This window comes from Tigriopus californicus, chromosome 7 (assembly GCF_007210705.1).
Source record: "Tigriopus californicus strain San Diego chromosome 7, Tcal_SD_v2.1, whole genome shotgun sequence".
Taxonomy (NCBI): domain Eukaryota; kingdom Metazoa; phylum Arthropoda; class Copepoda; order Harpacticoida; family Harpacticidae; genus Tigriopus; species Tigriopus californicus.
Window position 1 is genome coordinate 8572492 of NC_081446.1, and position 17827 is coordinate 8590318.

At 41.7% G+C, this 17827-nt stretch overlaps 2 protein-coding genes across 3 annotated transcripts; one reads left to right on the top strand and one right to left on the bottom strand.

Annotated features, from left to right (window-relative positions):
* Positions 1-6749: 6749 nt before the first annotated feature.
* On the bottom strand, positions 6750-8994 carry LOC131883879 (delta-like protein 1). 2 transcript variants are annotated; one of them, XM_059231479.1, is made up of 5 exons: positions 8713-8988; positions 8318-8588; positions 8134-8188; positions 7624-8024; positions 6750-7290 (listed from the first exon to the last, which is right to left on the bottom strand). In XM_059231479.1, the coding sequence occupies exons 1-5, from the start codon at positions 8851-8853 to the stop codon at positions 7103-7105; spliced, it is 1056 nt and encodes a 351-aa protein (XP_059087462.1). In that variant the 5' UTR covers positions 8854-8988; the 3' UTR covers positions 6750-7102. The 2 variants fall into 2 exon arrangements, with proteins under 2 accessions (XP_059087462.1, XP_059087463.1); XM_059231480.1 differs by lacking the exon at positions 6750-7290 and adding an exon at positions 7297-7517 and having other exon boundaries at positions 8713-8994.
* A 4411-nt stretch (positions 8995-13405) lies between these two features.
* Positions 13406-16299, top strand: LOC131884368 (mitochondrial import inner membrane translocase subunit TIM50-like). The gene is made up of 5 exons (XM_059232116.1): positions 13406-14660; positions 14773-15005; positions 15088-15454; positions 15972-16075; positions 16144-16299. Exons 1-5 carry the CDS (start codon positions 14189-14191, stop codon positions 16240-16242), a joined length of 1275 nt encoding a protein of 424 aa, XP_059088099.1. The 5' UTR covers positions 13406-14188; the 3' UTR covers positions 16243-16299.
* The last annotated feature ends 1528 nt before the right edge of the window (positions 16300-17827 follow it).

A 17827-nucleotide genomic window follows, 5' to 3' on the forward strand; every position in this document is an offset into this window, starting at 1 on the left:
GCTGAACAGTTTCTCGCTCGTTCCACCATGGAAGAAGTAACATAGAAGAGTAAAAGTCAAGTTAGTTGTGTTTTTTACTGTAGTTGAATCAGTAACCAGTGGACAGTGCAACTCAAGCTGATGGAAAGCAGCGCCTCTACAATCAGAAACTATACCCTATGGCCTGGCAGCCGGTCAGCTGACATTCATTCGCTCTGAAAACTAGTCCGCCTGGCTAACTCTCATCGCACTCTCTAGGAGTTGCTTCCCCTATGTTACAAGCGTTTAAAAAACTCGCCTCAGGCCATCGAGGAATTAGAGTCATGAGTAGAGACGGCCAAAATATGCATATGCATATTGATACCATGTTTTGTTTCGTTTCTTACGAAGTCAGATGCACCTCTCTCTCTCTCTCGGCCTGCCATCTGATTTTGAGTGTCCCAATTAACAGATATTCCCTCTTTGTCATTTTATGCAATATAATACCCATGAAGACTGATTAAAATGTGAACTTAAGTATGAATTTAAACCCGAATTATGTAGTTGAATATGCATTAAAACCACAATTATGCACTTCAATATGCATTTAAACCTGCATTTAGGCTTGAAAAGTGAATAAAACGTAAAAATTGATAAATCTAAAGAATAGACAATAAATAAGAAAAACATTTTTGATACCAACAAGGTTGGTAAATAGCAAGAATTTGGAACAGTAACCTTTCTATTTGTTAAATATTTATTTCAACGATTTTCATTACCAAATTTCCATCAGTTCTCTAGTTTATTTACAACTCCACATAGTTTAATTGGAACAGCCTATTGGACTTGTCAAATGAATGCGTCCATGAACAAATGTCGTTATTCCTTGGAGTAAAATCAAAGACCACATGCCCAGCCAAACCGCACTGTGCATTCATTGCATTTTGACATTTTTTCATTTTCCCTGTATGTCTAGGCAAATAGCATTGTGGTATTGAGCCAACTTGATAGTGTGTTCACCGAATTACACCAAACATTTGTTGGGCTTTGAAGCACAACTCACTCAAAATCACTCAATTATTGAAGATTCAATGGGCGGATGGTGCGAGTTGACTGCAATGCTTGTTTTATGGTCCAGTTTATGGAACAGATTTTCGCACAATTTGTTGATAAAACGGTAAAACTATCACTCACAGCACAATTTGAGCCTCACAGGCTCACACTTTGGATTTGGAACACTTGGAACCTGCTCCAGCTGTCTGTGATCTGACATTTATTTCATTTTACCTGCTTGTCTAGGCAAATAGCATTGTGGTATTAAGCCAACTTGATAGTGAGTTCACCAAATTACACCAACAAACAAGCTCATTTTGTTGGGTTGTGTAACGCATCTTACTCAAAATCATTCGATTATTGAAAATTCAATGAGTGGATGGTGCGAGTTGACTGTGATGTTTGTCTCAGCTCTCCCTCTCCAAAATGCCCAAAATAGGGGTGCCAGACCACATTTTTTACTTGGCATGCCCTATTTCTCTGTTGAATTTGCTGAGATTGACAAGAAGTTCGAAGCCAACTCTATGAAAGCAAATAGTAGATGGGCTCCATTTAATTCAGCGGGATTGCAAAAGAACGAAATGGAGGTTTGCAAGGAGCAATGCAGCAATAAGAGAGTCATTGAAAGTAAACATGCCAAAAAGGAAGGTAAGCACTGCATGCAGGACTCTAACCAAAAGGAGGTATATAAGATGCTTACAACGAAAATCATTTGACCTCAGATGTGCCTGTATGCTTTGGCTATTTGTCGACAAAATGTCAAGTTTCTCCACTATTATAAGATATAATTTTCAACCATTTGGCATATTGACTTGACTTAATTCAGACCCTGCAGGCTTGCGAAATTTGGCTGGCGAAATACCAGTCATTCATCAACGGATTAAAAACAGAGTCACTAAAAATAGTACGATTCCTCGTGTTTTGAGGCATCTTTGTCTCATATATGTTAATGAAAGCATTTTCCATGGCCATGGTAAAGGTTTGTGCTGCTTGAATAATGAATAAGAAATTTGCTCATTATTTGTCTCATTATCCAGAGAGTACTATAACTAGAGGAGTGGACAAAGAAAACAGGACGGGCGAAGTTAGTCCATAGATTCAACCTCTATGGGAGGCATTTCACGGTTGCTCTAAACGTGCTGAACTATGGGTTGATCATCATTTACCATTTTCTAAGATCATTTTCGGTCCCTGAAGTCGGTTATATTTGTATTCACTGAAATAAAGTTTAAAGGTAAATGAACTTGTGAATTGTGATAATGGGAGCAACCGATATATTCTGGAATTAGTTTGAGGTTAGTTTTTTTATCTTCCGAGAGCTTGATGAGTTTTTCGATCTTTGGGATCTCTTTTGCGTGCTTGATGGACCTTATCATTGATTTGCTGCATTATATTCTTGCACATGACATTGAAGAACTGTCTAAGAAGCTTTTTCAAAATATTTGCAAACAACTCTCTGCTCTCACAGACTTCCTCAAATTCAGTGATAACCTCACAATCATCAAATTGTTCAAGGAAAGCAGTTACGAACACTTTTTGAGGAGAAGCAAAAGCTAGAAACTGTGCTTTGATCTCATCCTCATCCAGAATCTCTCTCATGAACTTCTACGGCATCAAACGGGCTGCGAGCACTTTGTTGCTGGGAGATGCAAACCCGCCCCTATCAATTTGATCCAATAGAGTTTGGTAAGTAGCATTTTTTCCGGCGAGTCTGTGATCTGCAAAATGGCAATGGTAATGGTAGGAGGACATCTTTTCTTCACTAATGATGAAAAGCAGTCTTCACAAGCCATCCTCTTTGATGCAAGGTAACCCGCAACAAAGAATATCACATTCTCTTCATCATCATCTGGACTCTGATCAATAAGTTGTGAGGGTAAACTGGCCAAGAGAATTGCAGCCTCGCGTTCTACGTCTTTTTGACGATGATCCTCTGACTCTTTGAACACTTCCTTCAACTCCTTCAGGTTGAGACCACTAAACCAAACTAGTGACTTCACACAAATCGATTTTTCAGCCTCAAAGAATTGTCTGACGCTCACAAAACAGTTCGCTCCTGCCATTTTCATGAATTGGCCAAAATGTCTCTCAATAGGATCTGAAGAGATTTGTCCTTACTTTTTATTGATAGGCCCTCTCTAGAAATGGCAAAAAATATATATGTGTCCATCTAATTTAGAAGTCTATGTCTAGACACACCCCTGTCCAGCCTTGGGCCCAGCCTGATCCCAAAACCAATAGGTAACAAGTTTGCCAGCTACAACCAAATTATCGGTTTGCTGGATTTGGCCCACTTTGATAGAAAGTCATAATAAAACAATCTGCCATCAAAAGAGAGGCACAAAGTAGCAAAAAACCATTGGTTAATAATCGTTTAAAATCAAATCAAAAGTCTTAAAAAGGTAAACAGCAATTAAAACTTACAGGGCTGAGCCTATTTACTCGTGCAATGATATTGTGCCTTAGATCAAGTTGTTATGAACAGATTGAGCTGAAAGTTAGCTATTGGTATCCCAGAACTCTGACGACCAATGCGGGAGTTTATTATTCAGTATGACCGCATTTAGCCCGCACAATTCGTAAAAGACGCTCCTAGACACCATCAACGGCGGCACGGATGATGGCTTGATCCATATTTGACCAAGCAGCCTCAAGGGCTCGTTTCAGGTCATCAACAGATTTATAGTATTTTTTGCAGACCTTATCCTCTAAGATAGCCCATATACTGAAATCAAGGGGGTTCGTATTTTGGGATGATGGAGGCCAAAAGTCATTGGTAAGAAACCGAGGATTCCGCTCCTTCAGCCAACTTTGAGTCAATCTGGAAGTGTGACTGGGTGCACCGTCTTGGGTAAAGGTCCATGGTTTCTCTCCGAAAGTTTTATTGGCCCATGGCATTAACCCAGTATCCAATATCGAATTGATGAACACTTTGATGTTAATCTTGACACCATTTTCGACAAATACCAGAGGAGATTTTAAATACCGGCTCACGGCCGCCTATACTATGACAGAGGCGGGTTTCTGGCGCGTGAGGACAGATTTTTTTTTCCCGCGGGCAGGGACTGAATGTCACCTGAAACGGCTCGATCATTTTGGCGATTGTACTTTGCCAGGACAGTTAAAAGTTTTTCATCACTGAATACTGGGTTTAGGAGCATGCCATTTTTATCCTCTGAAGTAGCTTTTTGCATCGGTCAAGCCTTTTGGCCTTGGTTGAGGCAGAAATCAAGTGCCGGTGCTTAAGCCGACAGCTCTTGAATCCTAGGTCTTCTTTAAACATCCTATCATGGTCTTTGGGGACATTTTATAGGCTTTAGCCAGATCAATTTGACGGCGCAAGGGATTTCTACGCATGTTCTCGCGGACTCTCTCGCGGGGTCCTTTTGGTCCTTTTTCATCCCTCTTTTCGAGAGTGGAAGTTTCGACCAACCTTAAAGGGTGTGAGAGATTGCAGAATATCACCCTTAGATTTTCCTTGCTTGAACAAGTTAATCTCACGACACCTCAGGTCTATTTTGGAGGCTGCCATTATTTTCAGTCTCTCAACTTGGATTTGCTTGTTCATAATAACATCAGTGGTACATATTTGAAGCTTTCAGAGGCCGCCAGTAACGAAAAGGTGGGATAATTCAAATGTAAAGTGGTGTCCGCTTAAAAAGGTCCAACCATGTACAACCTATCTTCTGATTTAATATTCAGAGTGGGTTAAAATCAGTTTCAGGGTGTTGTTTTTGCCGTAACAAACTTAAAAAATAGTCTCATTATCATGGTAACAAATCATTAGATTATGGATTCTTATAGGTATTTTATATTAGGACATGAATTATCATGAAGGTCATTACTCGACCTTGAAAAAGTTAACTTTTTGTTACTTACATTGGGGCCAAATTTGTTTCAAACTTCAATTGCCAACAATTTTTGCCATTTTTCACCAATTACCTTGTTTTATTTTTGTTTGTTTTGGATTTCGGGTCATGAAGGTTGTTTTAAAATATACAGGACAACAAATAAACGTCCCCCCCACGTTTCCTTACAAATATTGGGCTTGGCACAAATTGCATGCTCTGGGCATAAAGAAAATCGGCAAAGTTTTCAATGTGAACTATCACAAAGGTACCTTGTTTCTCTTTACTAGAATTCTGAGACACAAATTTACCTATGAGCATTAGCTTCACACCAGAGAAGATTGAAGGACCTGGATTATTTGATAAAAAAGATTAAAATCAATTGGTCAATTTGTTGTGCAGTTAGGACAGTAATTTGTAGGACTGATGATCTCCATTTCATTCTTGACTCGCTACCAACACCCTTTGTCCCAAATTTGATTCCAACCAAACTGGTACATTTTTGTAGAACAAGATGTCTGACGAATAGTCCTCTCAAGACCCAACAACCCACTGTATTTGACATAATTATGGAGAAGGCAGAGTTTTGAATTCAAAAAGAAATGGCTTTATTTGATTTGGGCTCATTGTCAGATGATGAGCTATATGGCAAGTGAACTGAGCTTGCCTACTTCATAAACCGGGGTCTTGGGCAAACCTTTACATTTATGGACTTACACAATTGTGCCCATATATTTCCCCTCACTTCATGAGAATAGGCCATTGATCTGGCACACCAACAGGCATACATCCAATGGGCACAGTTTGAACTAATATTGGACAAATGCACTCCATATTCAAATGATTGTGGCACAAATAATGAAAAAGATAAAATGTGCTTGGAACGCATGCCGGCTAGGAGAAATGAATTAATGGATATCAAGAAACTCTAGAAGTTTGAACTTAATGATCTTCTCAAACACCTTCGCAATATTCGCAATATTCGTAACATTCGAACTGAGAGAAACNACGCTTTTGAGAAGCTGACCCTTCTTTCAAGTTGCCTTGAAGAAACGTCAGCTTCTTTAAAACCAGTTTGAAATGCCAATATTGCATCACTGGCATTAGCAGGCAAGTTTGTTTGCTGGTACCAGCACTTGCCAAAATGTCTGAATATGCACTATCAGTTGAGTAATCAAGCTAAAATGTGCTTGGAACGCGTGCCGGCTAGGAGAAATGAATTAATGCATATCAAGAAACTCTAGAAGTTTGAACTCAATGATCTTCTCAAACACCTTCGCAATATTCGCAATATTCGAACTGAGAGAAATTGGCCTATAGTTACTGGGGATCGACTAATCTTCCCCCTTTGAAAATTGAAACAACAAGAGCTAACTTCAGAGAAGAGGAAAACTTGCCCTAAGACAAGATGCAATGCATCGAGTACGAGTAAGTATGAGAAAGAACCAGTGAGAATCGCATCAGAAAGACGATCACACCATCAGGACCACGAAAACTCCAAACCCTCGATTCCTGATGGCTTCTACACCATGTTGATCTCCAAGACGCTGTTGCCCCTAACTTCTTTGGAGTTGAAAACACACAAAAGAGAACTGATCCTGAAGCATGTTAGTCATGACCTCTACATCTTTTATAACTTCCCCATCGAGCTCAAAAGGTCCTACAGGGTGTTTCCTTTTCCTCTTAGAGTTTGCATTGTCAGAGAAAAATACCTCCCTTAAATCAAATCCAACAACATTCTTTGAATGCTGCTGTGAAAATGTGTCTTCCCATTGGCTTTCACAGAGTCGACGTCATTATGTCATTCCTACCCTTTTCATGAATCAAGCAATTGCTATTGAAAAACTAATTGATAGAAGAACAAAATCAATCAACCGCATTGTCGTCAGATCTGGTTTGAATCACCTAGGTTTATTGACCAGTTTCAATTTGCTAACACGGAAAGGAATGTCAAAATGGGCACAAATGATACAAGACGATTGATATGAAGTACTTTACAGAAATGTTGAAGAGCTCTGCATGGTAAGTTATCAAACCTTGTGCAAGACATAGAAGGAAGACAAGCAATGCAAAAATGATTGTGTCATTTCATAGAATTGAAACAACCGAAGAGAGCAGAAGTTTGAAAACAGAATATTATAGGCTTGGAAAGTGTGCTCATAACTCAAGAAATGGAGTACTTGAAAGAACTGAAGAACATGCCCAATAGGGATTGTTTGATTGCTCGGCGACTACTACGCTAATTATCTCCCTTCAAAGTTTCCTCGAATGATATCGTCATAGCTCTGGGCCAAAAGATTGCTTTGGTCTGTATCTGTGGCACTGGCCTCGGTGGGCGATGGAGGAGACGGCAATGATGGCGGCGGCGATGGTAGTGGCGGCCGTGGTGTGGATGCTTGCTTGTTCAGGCCTCCAAGATTGAGAGCACTCCCTGAAAATTATTTTGAAGTTGAGTGACATTCTTATACTATAGTTATCCTTGTTGAAGCCTTTGCTGTGGCTTTGGTTGTGGACGCGGACTCAGACGTGGCTGTGGTCGATTACGACGAGCATTTTGTATAATTTCACTTGGGAGGATGGGGAAATCATGAATTGGAAAGTCGTCATGCATGTCGCCAACAGTTTCTTGTAATCCTAGCTCGCCGGAATCTGGTGACCCTAAAAGCAAGAAAAACCGAAGCTTCTCCGCTCATCTGTTCCAAGTTCCATGAGCGAAGGAACAACGTGGGAGACGAATTTGTCACAAGCTTCTACGTGTACTTACGGCCTTGGGCGAATGGGTTGTTGATGAAAGCTCCAGCGTTTCCATTGGAATTGATGGCGTTGTTGGTCACCACAACTCTCTGGTCGCAAAGCATGCCAGTGAATCCAGTCTCGCACAGGCAATCCCAGGGATTGATGCAGAAGCCGTTCTGACATCCCTCATAGGTCTGGCATTGGTCACAGTTTACTCCCTGCCATCCCGGACGACACCAGCACTCTCCGGGGTTTTTGCAGAACCCATAGGTGGCATTGCATCCATCTCGACAAATGGGTCGCTTGCAGTCTGGCGGCAAGTAACCGGGCTCGCAGATGCAATCCATGGGCTTTTCGCAATAACCGTTCACGCAATCGGGGGATCGAATACAAATGTCACAGTTCTCTCCCGTCCATCCTGGATGACAACTGCAAAAAGACGGAGCAATGAACCAATGCCTCATTCAATTGAACCTATTGGTTTGTTGACCCAAGTCTGTATGTACACACACCAATTCCGTCAATCTGATTGACTTACTTGCATCGCCCCGGAATGGAGCATGTCCCGTGCACACAGCCCTCCTTGCAAATGGCTGAAATCACAGAATCTTTGTCATTTAGAAAAAAAAATTATCCCATAGTGGTACATTGCATTACATTTCAATGTTTTTTAAAAAGTGGTAATGATTGCTCAATGCACACATCCCACAAGTCATGCTTACGCTTGTCGCAAAACATCCCGGTCCATCCATTATCGCAATTACATTCAAAGGGATTGGAGCAGTTGCCATTTTGGCAATTTGGCAACGGAACACATCGCGTGCAATCTGCTCCATACCATCCCACATCACAAGTACAAACGTTCGGAGCCGTGCAGTTGCCGTTCACGCAATGGGGGTCACAAATCGGAGTGGTGCAGTACTTGTACTCGTCCGTCCAACCAGGTAAACAGATCATGGATCCATTGCGAGAGCACATGTAGTTCTTGTTGCCCTGAACGTGGAACAGACAGAGAAGTGCACGTGTCATCATCGTTAGTATGATCATACAGTTTCATCATAACACCACCATCGGGTAGCAAATGATCGAATAGAAAATGCTCGGCCTCAAAAATTACCCTCAAGTTTTCAGCGATACACGCTGTTTTGTACCATCCGTTGATCAAAGTGAAAGGGGTCCGGCACTCAGACACATTGGCCAAGAGGAACAAGGTCAGCACCGACAAGGCCAACATGACATTGCTTCCATTCGCCGCCATACTCAACGGAGCGCTCACGATTGTTGCCGTGGATGATCCGTCAAGAATGAAGCGCAATATTGGTTCGAATTTTCTTGCTCTGAATTGGACGCTCTTGTCCTAAGCGGTCAGGATAGCAATGTGACTCTCCTCAGCGACAAAACGGCTTTATATAGGCGAGAGAAAGTCATCAAAAAGCCGTTTCGGACCAATTAGTCGCTGGACTATGGTTCTCCAGGGGATGACAAAATGCCCATAAAAATTGCCCTTTGAAGGTTTTATACCTAAGGGGCTGTTCTGATATTTCTTGACAAGAAATGAAGGCAATTCTCCCAAAATTTGGGCAGATTTTACCACTCTTGTTAATTTTTATGCATTTGTTTAATTTTTTATGCAGGATGAACCATCTGTTACCCATCGTCCTTTTTGGTTCAACAAAAGGAAAACTTTTTTGCCAGGCTTCAGATAACTCGAAATCACATGATTCATATGGTTTAAATATCAAAATATCTGCGTTTATCCAAATTCAAAATTATTCATTCTCTGTTTTGATTAGGATAAAGGCTTATCGTGAAATTTTAAGAATACGATTTGAATCCCCTAACGGAGTCAGATCCGAGTAGAAAGATGCCATGTAAACAAGAACAGAACTTGATTTAAATCTTGGTGTAACGCAAATGCAAATTTGTGATGTCACTTTGTACTTTAAAAACAAAAGTTCGCAATCTCATGAGCTTATTATATTGCTTCTAATTGTTTTTCTATTACTCAGAAACTGATAATCCGGAAGTTTGATGTACGTGTTTTCAGCAAAGAGACATGGCGATTAGACTAGCTACTTCAATCTTTCTCAAACAAGCAAGGACAACCCTGTAATGTGCGTAAGTTGAACGAAAACGAAAGAAATTTAAAAGGTTAGTTTCAGTCAAGGAAAAGACAATCGTTGGGCTAAGATATGGATGTTTGATAATTCATCCAAACCAAGACGTTAGATTGAAGAAGCGATCCATATGCATTGATTTGATTCAATACCAAAACTGAATGTGACGTTTTGTTTCACATTTATCAGTTCTAGGTACGTAAAAATGATAATCGATGAACTGATGCTAGAAAACCGCAGTTGTTCCTTTGGAGAGCACCATGGAGTAAATTGAAATGGTGTTTAACGTACCAAAGGTTGTAAATGAGATTAAAAAAAATTCCTCTTCATTGATGGTTTAGGTTGCAATACAAGTAAAAAAGAAGGCGATTGAGACGTCAAATCAAATCAACGACCAAGGTTTGCCTAATCAATGTTTTGTTGGATGATCTCCGTTTGTATCTCCGGCGTCCATGCCATCATACCTTTTTTAGGTAGTCAACCAGTTTTTAGAATGTTTTCAAGGGTGTTTCAAAATTCAGTTCCTCTCTTGAACCAAAGCGATTAGCTCTTCTCTTCAACAAAAGATTGGATCTAGGTAAAAAGTAAAAGAATCGCCAAAGAGAGTAAGCTAATGAAATTTGTCAAAAAAAAATTGCCATGCAATTTTTACTTATTATCAAATATTGAGCAAAAGCATTGTCATGTCATAAAATTCAACCAAAGGAGACATAAATGATAATAAAACATGCTCCATGTTTTCAATTGAGTCAAAATGGAGGCGGTTTGGGGAACAATCTTATTGGCCATGATGCAAATGAGATCAGTCAAATTTCAATGAGCTGGTGTAGCTGAGTGGTCTAAGGGGCAGCGCATGCAAGGCACTAAGTCGCTCCCCACTAACTATAGGCCTATTTCTCTCACTTCGAATATTGCGAAGGCGTTTGAGATAATCATGAAGTTCAAGCATGTAGAATCCTCTCTCCTGGTGTCGTGGGTTCAAACTCCAGTGCCGAAAGTAACCCTGTGAGAATCACATCTCAGTTCCTGATAAAACGCTGAAAGGTACTTGCTCCTGTGTTCTCGTACTTGATACGTTGTTTCTTGGATCAGGGCAAGTTTCCCTCTTCACTAGAGTTAGCTCACGTGGCTCCAAATTTTAAAGGGGGAGATAAGTCTCTCCCCAGTAACTATAGGCCGATTGCTCTCACTTCGAATATTGCGAAGGTGTTTGAGAAAATCATTAAGTTCAAAGATGTAGAATTTCGTGACATGTATGAAGTCATTCCTCGTAGTCAGCATGGGTTCCTAGCGCATTTCATCACGATTACCCAGCTGATTGAGTGTGTAAAGCAGGTCACTGACGGGCTAGAGAGTCATGAATTGGTTGATGTAGTCTATATCGACTTTGTTAAGGCATTTGACAAGGTAGATCATGGCCTTTTGGTTAACAGACTCCATGAGATTGGGATGGAAGGCAAGATTCTCGATTGGTTAAGAAGTTTTATTACTTATAGGATGTAATTTGTTGAGGAAACCCTTAGTGACATACATGATGTCAAGTCGGGCGTCCCTCAGGGCTCCATTTTGGGTCCTCTCCTTTTCATTATCTTCATTGCTCCGCTTCAGAAGCTCAGTAGTAAAGTTAATATCTCTTTGCCTGCTGATGATATAAAATTAGTGTGTGGTAGGAATGGTCAGAATTCCGGTAGTCTGGTAGAGGTCTTAGTTAAAATCTAATCTTGGGTTGTTGAGAATAACATGGGCTTGAATGGAATGAAATTCCGCTCAATGACCTTTGGGTCGACGTCATGAAACACTCCGTTGGTCGATGAAGGATTAATGTGTAGTCCTCCAAAATAATGGTAGGAACAATGAGCAAGAGCCGCCAATTCCATTTCGTTGATGGATAAAATATTATGTGAATTCAAAATCAAGTAAGTTTGGTTCATTTTCCATTGGGGATTCCATTCCAAGTAGAGGTAAGGAAGTCCGCCAAAAAAATCAAATTAGGATAACCGTTAGACTCCTGATGAATTATTCATAACCAATCAATAACTTCTCCTCCCCTCTTTTAGCCACCCCTCATTGATTGGCGCATTTTTGTCAGATCATTGGGTGTCCACTAATTCATTCTTCAAGTCTCTAGTTTGTTTGGTTCGTGAGTGTTGCCTAAACAAGCCATAAAAGCCAAAAAAATCCGTTGTACTAGAGTCATAGATAAGTTATGGTTTTCTATGAGTAGAGCCTTCATCCTTGCCATTTTGCACTCATCTGATTATGGTCACCCAGGGCAAGTTGACCCGAGAATATATGGGCACTTGCCCGCACTTGCCTTCTCATTCTCTTTCTCCTTTCTTTTTCCCTCCGGCTCTCTCCCCTCTGTCCATAGAAAACCATAACTATATGAAGTTATCTATGCTCTTGTCATTCACAGGGTGTCCGTTTCTAAATTACAAAGTCTGCATTTTAATTTCGCCAAAACTTTGTTATGAGAGCTCTTTGTGATATTGTAAGAAATTAAGATTTGAAGTACGGATAAACATCTGAACTTTCTAATTATTTCCAAACCATTTTGAAGCTCTAGTAAAGTATGGTAGCCAGTATGGTAGCCATTCGAATAGATTGCTATATTTGGCCTCTTGCTTCAGAGCATCATCTGCTCTTTTGAACATATTTCCTGCGAGATGGCAACCACATATGCATTTCGAAAGTCAAAAGTGTGATGTTTCCCGAGAATTGGAAAAGGATGATGAAATCACATTTGCTTGATGGCTAAATAACACATAACAAACAAACAAAATCCTATTTTTTTACTCACCAAAAGAAGTTGATTTTTTTACCTCAGCAGATATTATCAAGATTAATATTTGTTTTTAATGTTAATATTTGAGCAACTTGTGACGAAATGATTGTCCAAACGGTGACAATAATTAAATGAGCATCAAAACCCGATCCATACTTTTCAATTTAGTGAAAAATTTGCCGAAAATGTAGAAAAATGGTGCTTTACCCCTAGTTTGTCCTTAAATTTCACGAAAATGTCTAAAAACCCAGGTTTTAGGTTTTTACTTTTTTCCTAAGTTTACAACCAAAAATTGTTTGACCAAAGAAGGGAGTAGACCTGATGCAGTTCAACGCGGACAGAATTTGCCGTATATGGCCAGATAACACTATACAAATGCTGGTTTGTTTTCATCCCCCAAATGGCAAATAAATAACAAGCCTAACACAAAAATAATCATTAAAAAAGATCAAAATACTTTTTTTCCCTTTTCATTCATAAAAAACATAACCAATTGTGTCATATCCAGAAAAAAGGAAAAGATATGTAATTATCTTTCGTCACGCCTAACATTAAGCAGCTCAGGACACAAATCAGGGAGGATATGAAACTGAAAGAAACTGAAGGATGAAAATATATGTTCCCAGCATAGAAAACCATAACTAGAATGCTTAAGTTCAACAGGAGCTGTACCGCATGAGCCTGTTTTCAGGTCAGCTGACGCCGGTGGAAATGGAACAAAGATATTTCGTTAAATCTCGCTTCAGGCAAGTTGAATTATTATCATGAAACGTTTGTTATTCCTCTTTAATCTTAATTTCTTTTGAATCTTACAAATATACAGGTAGAAAGAGTGGTAGAATAATACAAAAACATGCTTTTTAGGGCATAATACACGTAACATGTCAAAAAAAGATTTGGACATTAGTAGAGCAAATCATGTACTCTATTGATTGCCCTTGTTTAGCAACGCATCTCGAAAATCTCGAAAGTGTAACAAAATGTATCCGAAATTGCAACGCAATGATGAGGCATTCGGAATTTCGTTTCAATCTCCCAACAATGTGCTTGAATGTGGGCGACATGATTGCGCCTATACGTAAACAAGGTCATTCCGACACCTCTGGAGGTCAGCCTGAACCCAGGCTTGTTCCTTGCGTTTCAGTTAAGTGTTTCCACCACATGGATGAAAACTTTAACTTGAGCCCCATTTTAACCCCTTCAAAATTTCGTTCTTAAAAATGTGGTCGGACAACTTACTCAAACCCGTTTTATGAAGCGTGCTGGACGAGAGCAATTGCTTGACAAGGAGTCTTATTAGGGGTTTCTACTCTGAATTTGGACGAGCCGTCAACGATTCAAATTTGCACCATAGTTGTCCTAAGTAGCTTGACTACGAATGAAACATTTTTTCCACCAGCGACAGCTGAGACGAAAACATGCGATCGCAGCGCCCTTGATCGATCTATATATGAAGTTATCTTTGCTACAAGGACAACAAAAAAGTCAACACCGCATGGCCTCGAACCTCATTTCATTGAACCTTCAGTCCGGCTTGGAGTGAGTTTTGGGTCCATTCCTCCATTCTTCTGGATCCCGTTCCCCGGGAACCGTGGGAACCGTGGGAACCGTGGGAACCCCGTCAACCCCGTCGCTTTGGTCTGGGCCAGATCCCTAGGATTCATGTCCATACATACCATCGGGGTGGGAACATGTCCTTGTCCATACTTTTTCGGGCCCACGGGCCGACCCGGGCCGCCACCTGCCTGATGGCCCAACGGTCCACTCGATCTGTGTCAACTACGGGCTCCTGGGCCGCCGTCGCTCTCGCCTGTCCGGGGCCGCTTCATTGCGGTTGGACCGGCTCACCTCTATCCGGCTCTAGCCGTGGCTGGTTATCACGGTCCCATCCCGCCTACCAGAGCCTGGTCCTTCGGGGTTGGGCCGATGATACCCGTGGCCAGTCCCAAGGACCGTCGACCAGGCCGAGCCCGAGCTTGGCCGATCAAGTCATGGCCGCTCGCTCAGTGGCGCCACCCAAGTCAGACCAGTCTGAGTCGAGCCCACCGCCCTCGGGATCGAACGGGGATGGGCCCAAACCGTTAAGCCCGTGGCAAAAGCGGGGTTACATTTTTCTCACCGTCGTATTGGCCGGTTACGCCGTGGGCTTTATCGTTTACTTCGGTTAGTCAATGGCTGAGTCTGGTTGATATCAGGTTGATATAAGGCTGGCTGGCTGGCTGGCTGGCTGGCTGGCTGGCTGTTCCAGGCTAATCTCACCCCTTGCCAATTCTAGCTACGCCCGAAAAAGACGAGGACGGCAACGTCATCCAAGATGAATTCTCCTCCTTATCCTTTCCCAGTCAACATTATCAAAGGCTCAAGAGCCGCTTTTTCCAGACCAAGAAGGACCTGGAAGAGCCTTTCAGTGATAAACTCTTGCCCGAACCTTTACCTGAACCGTATCATCAGCCCAAATATACCGTGCTTATTGAGTTGACGGGCCTCATGGTTCACTCCAATTGGACGGTAAGGAGCGCATTTCCTGGCCAACCTACCTCGACCCGATGAGTGAGGCGTGTCGGTTTCACGGATGGGATTCTCATTTTAGCACAAGCACGGGTGGCGCTTTCAGAAACGTCCCGGTGTGGATATGTTCTTATCCCAAATTGGATATCCTCAGTTCGAATTGGTCGTGTACACCACCGAGAATGCTGTCACGTTTTACCCGATTGTCGATGGCCTGGACCCTAACAACCAATTCATCATGTATCGGCTCTTCCGTGATGCCACTCGATACCTGAACGGCCATCACACGAAGGACTTGAAAGCCTTGAATCGCGATCTGAAACGCGTCATCCTAATCGATTGGGATAAAGATTCGGTGGCTCTCAGCCGGGATAACACGCTGCTCTTGCCCAAGTGGGAGGGCGACAACTCGGACCGATCGCTCATTGGATTGGCTCAACTCTTGCAGGGTATGTATGAAACCCGGGCTAGCGTTAATTAGGCACTAGTCACACTCTACATCGAGCATCTACAGTGTTCATATCGGAAAGGGGAAGAAGACATGAGTAAAAGGGCCATTCATTAGTGATTTGGCGAAATCATACTTCAATTTCGTCCAACAAATCTCGAAATTTGTTGATAATTTGACTAAAAGCCCTTGGCTCCTTATTGGTTCAATTGAGAGAATTAAGTGTATTGAATGGAGGCGGATCTGTACAAAAAAACTTGCTGAGTGAGGCTTGACTTGGGAGTCGTGGGATATTTTTACGCGAAGACTTTCTCATGATGCCCTTGAGGCCTACGATATTTAGAGCGTTGCTGTAATGGTGCTATGTTTGATAGTTCGGGAGAATTGAAACTAGTCCGAACGTCTTTCTTTGGATTAGATTGAAATTGGGGACAGAAACAAGCCAGTCATTTCATTTAAACTGATCCGTTTGAGCGATTTCAATTGACAAATTCGTTTGTTCTCATTATTCTATCTAGCTATCAAAAGTTCCGATGTGGATGATGTCCGAGAAGTGCTAGAGTACTATCGACAATTTGAAGACCCGATTGAGGCATTTCGGGAAAATCAAAGAAAACTGCAGGTATGCCAAACTGAAAACATTCGAATTTAGTCCCTTTATTATTTCTTACGTCGGAATCTTTTTTTTAGAGTGAAATGCAAGCCGAAGAAGAGCGAAAGAAAGCGAGTGAAAACAAAAGACGATCATCTTTCCTATCATTATCAGGATTCGGCCGTTCTCGGACGTGATATTTTTTACATCTACAGATTCCGAACACTTGAAATAAGCTCATGATTTGTCTGCAACTTTGTGTTCCATCGGAGTTATAATTGTCACTTTCGTTGGGAAAGGCCATATCCAATAGCATCTATGGTTTTCCGGTTGTCCATTAAGACCGGTCCCAAAAACATCGAGTATTTTCATTGATGCGATTACTTCTCCTCGTTGTCAACGTGGTAATGTGCTCGGGTAATGAATTCATCGATCGGACCCAACAAAATTGGTTTGAAGTAGATCGTGGGTGGATCTTTCACATATGCAATTGTTCAGAGGTATTGTAATCCCCCTCGAATTTAGTTCCCTCGAATTTGTGAGTTTGTTTGGAGTTCCATCAGCCAGCAAAGGCGTAATCTCCAATATCCGTGATACAAACGTGTTCTTTGAGAGGTGAATCAGTCATCCTTTCGGTGTCGACGAGACTTCTGCTTTTGCGAAGCATTCGGACAATTTTTCAAATCCTTTTTCTTAGTATCTATCACACGCAACTTGATGGTCTGTAAATTAAATATAAATTGTTACCATATGATGTGTTCAACAACATTGGGTCATCCAAAGGCCACTGGTGGTGTATAGGTCATCAAATGAATTGAAACTACATTGATTGGTTTAATTCAAGGCAGCATAAGATGTAAATTAGTTCCTTTCTTAGCCTTTTGAAAGTCAAGATCATCTAGTCGCGTTCAACATCCCTTGAAGTCCATGCCGTGGAATCGTCATGGACACTATCTGGTTGGTTGAAACTGGCTTCAAAGGGACTAAAGCAGCAAGTTATGCTGTAACTAAATACCGCAAAGAGGCTTGATCTCGGCCTCCCTGGGACCTAACCAGGGTTCGCAAATTGGAAAGCGGTTGCTCTACCAATACGGTACCCCAGCACAAGCAAACGAGTTGGCAATGTGTAAAAGTAACGTTTCATTTCTTGTGCATGTGGGGATAACCGGGATAACCATTTGGACCCTCAAGAACTCTAAAAAGCTAGGACGCAGACTGTGTCGTGAGACTCCCTCCTGTGGGATCAAGAATACAGGACCTGGCTTATGTCACTAGATGAAGATCGAGGTTGGAACCCGTGGCGTCGGGAAATTGCTCGTTCCCTCTACGGATGCGTTATTTATCTTACGTTCCGCCGCGCCGATCAAGTGTAACGCCATCTACCGCCAGGATAAATCAGAAGAACTCGGGGCCAGCAAACCTATCGTCGTTCTTGGTGGAGCGGGACAGAGTCTCCATATTACGAGCTTTCGCGCGAATCAGTCGCTTTTTCTCCTACTGGCCTGTGAGGAAAAAATCTGACTGATGGGACGGGATCAAACAAATAATCACGGGAGGTTGCGAACTAGCGTTACCAATTTACGCCTTGAATGCCCAATGCGTAGATCTCAGGCCCTGTGAGATTGCTAATGGCATGACGGAAACCCGTTAATCAACCTCAAAATGTAACCATGATTTGTCTTAAGTCAAACCAGGATGGCATCTAGGTTCCAACCTCACAATCAGAATTACGTTAGAATCAGCTGGAGTCTTTCTCTTTCTCTTCCAAGTCTTCTGGCAACC

What these genes read in the sequence shown, in the direction of transcription:
- LOC131883879 (XM_059231479.1), bottom strand. Translation starts at nt 8,853, where the DNA reads ATGGCGGCGAATGGAAGCAATGTCATGTTGGCCTTGTCGGTGCTGACC. An exon ending in CGGGATGTTTTGCGACAAGC is followed by an intron (nt 8,189 to 8,317) that starts GTAAGCATGACT and finishes CTGTGATTTCAG; the next exon opens with CCATTTGCAAGGAGGGCTGT. An exon ending in TCCATTCCGGGGCGATGCAA is followed by an intron (nt 8,025 to 8,133) that starts GTAAGTCAATCA and finishes GTCTTTTTGCAG; the next exon opens with TTGTCATCCAGGATGGACGG.
- LOC131884368 (XM_059232116.1), top strand. Translation starts at nt 14,189, where the DNA reads ATGTCCTTGTCCATACTTTTTCGGGCCCACGGGCCGACCCGGGCCGCC. An exon ending in GGGCTTTATCGTTTACTTCG is followed by an intron (nt 14,661 to 14,772) that starts GTTAGTCAATGG and finishes TGCCAATTCTAG; the next exon opens with CTACGCCCGAAAAAGACGAG. An exon ending in AAAATCAAAGAAAACTGCAG is followed by an intron (nt 16,076 to 16,143) that starts GTATGCCAAACT and finishes TCTTTTTTTTAG; the next exon opens with AGTGAAATGCAAGCCGAAGA.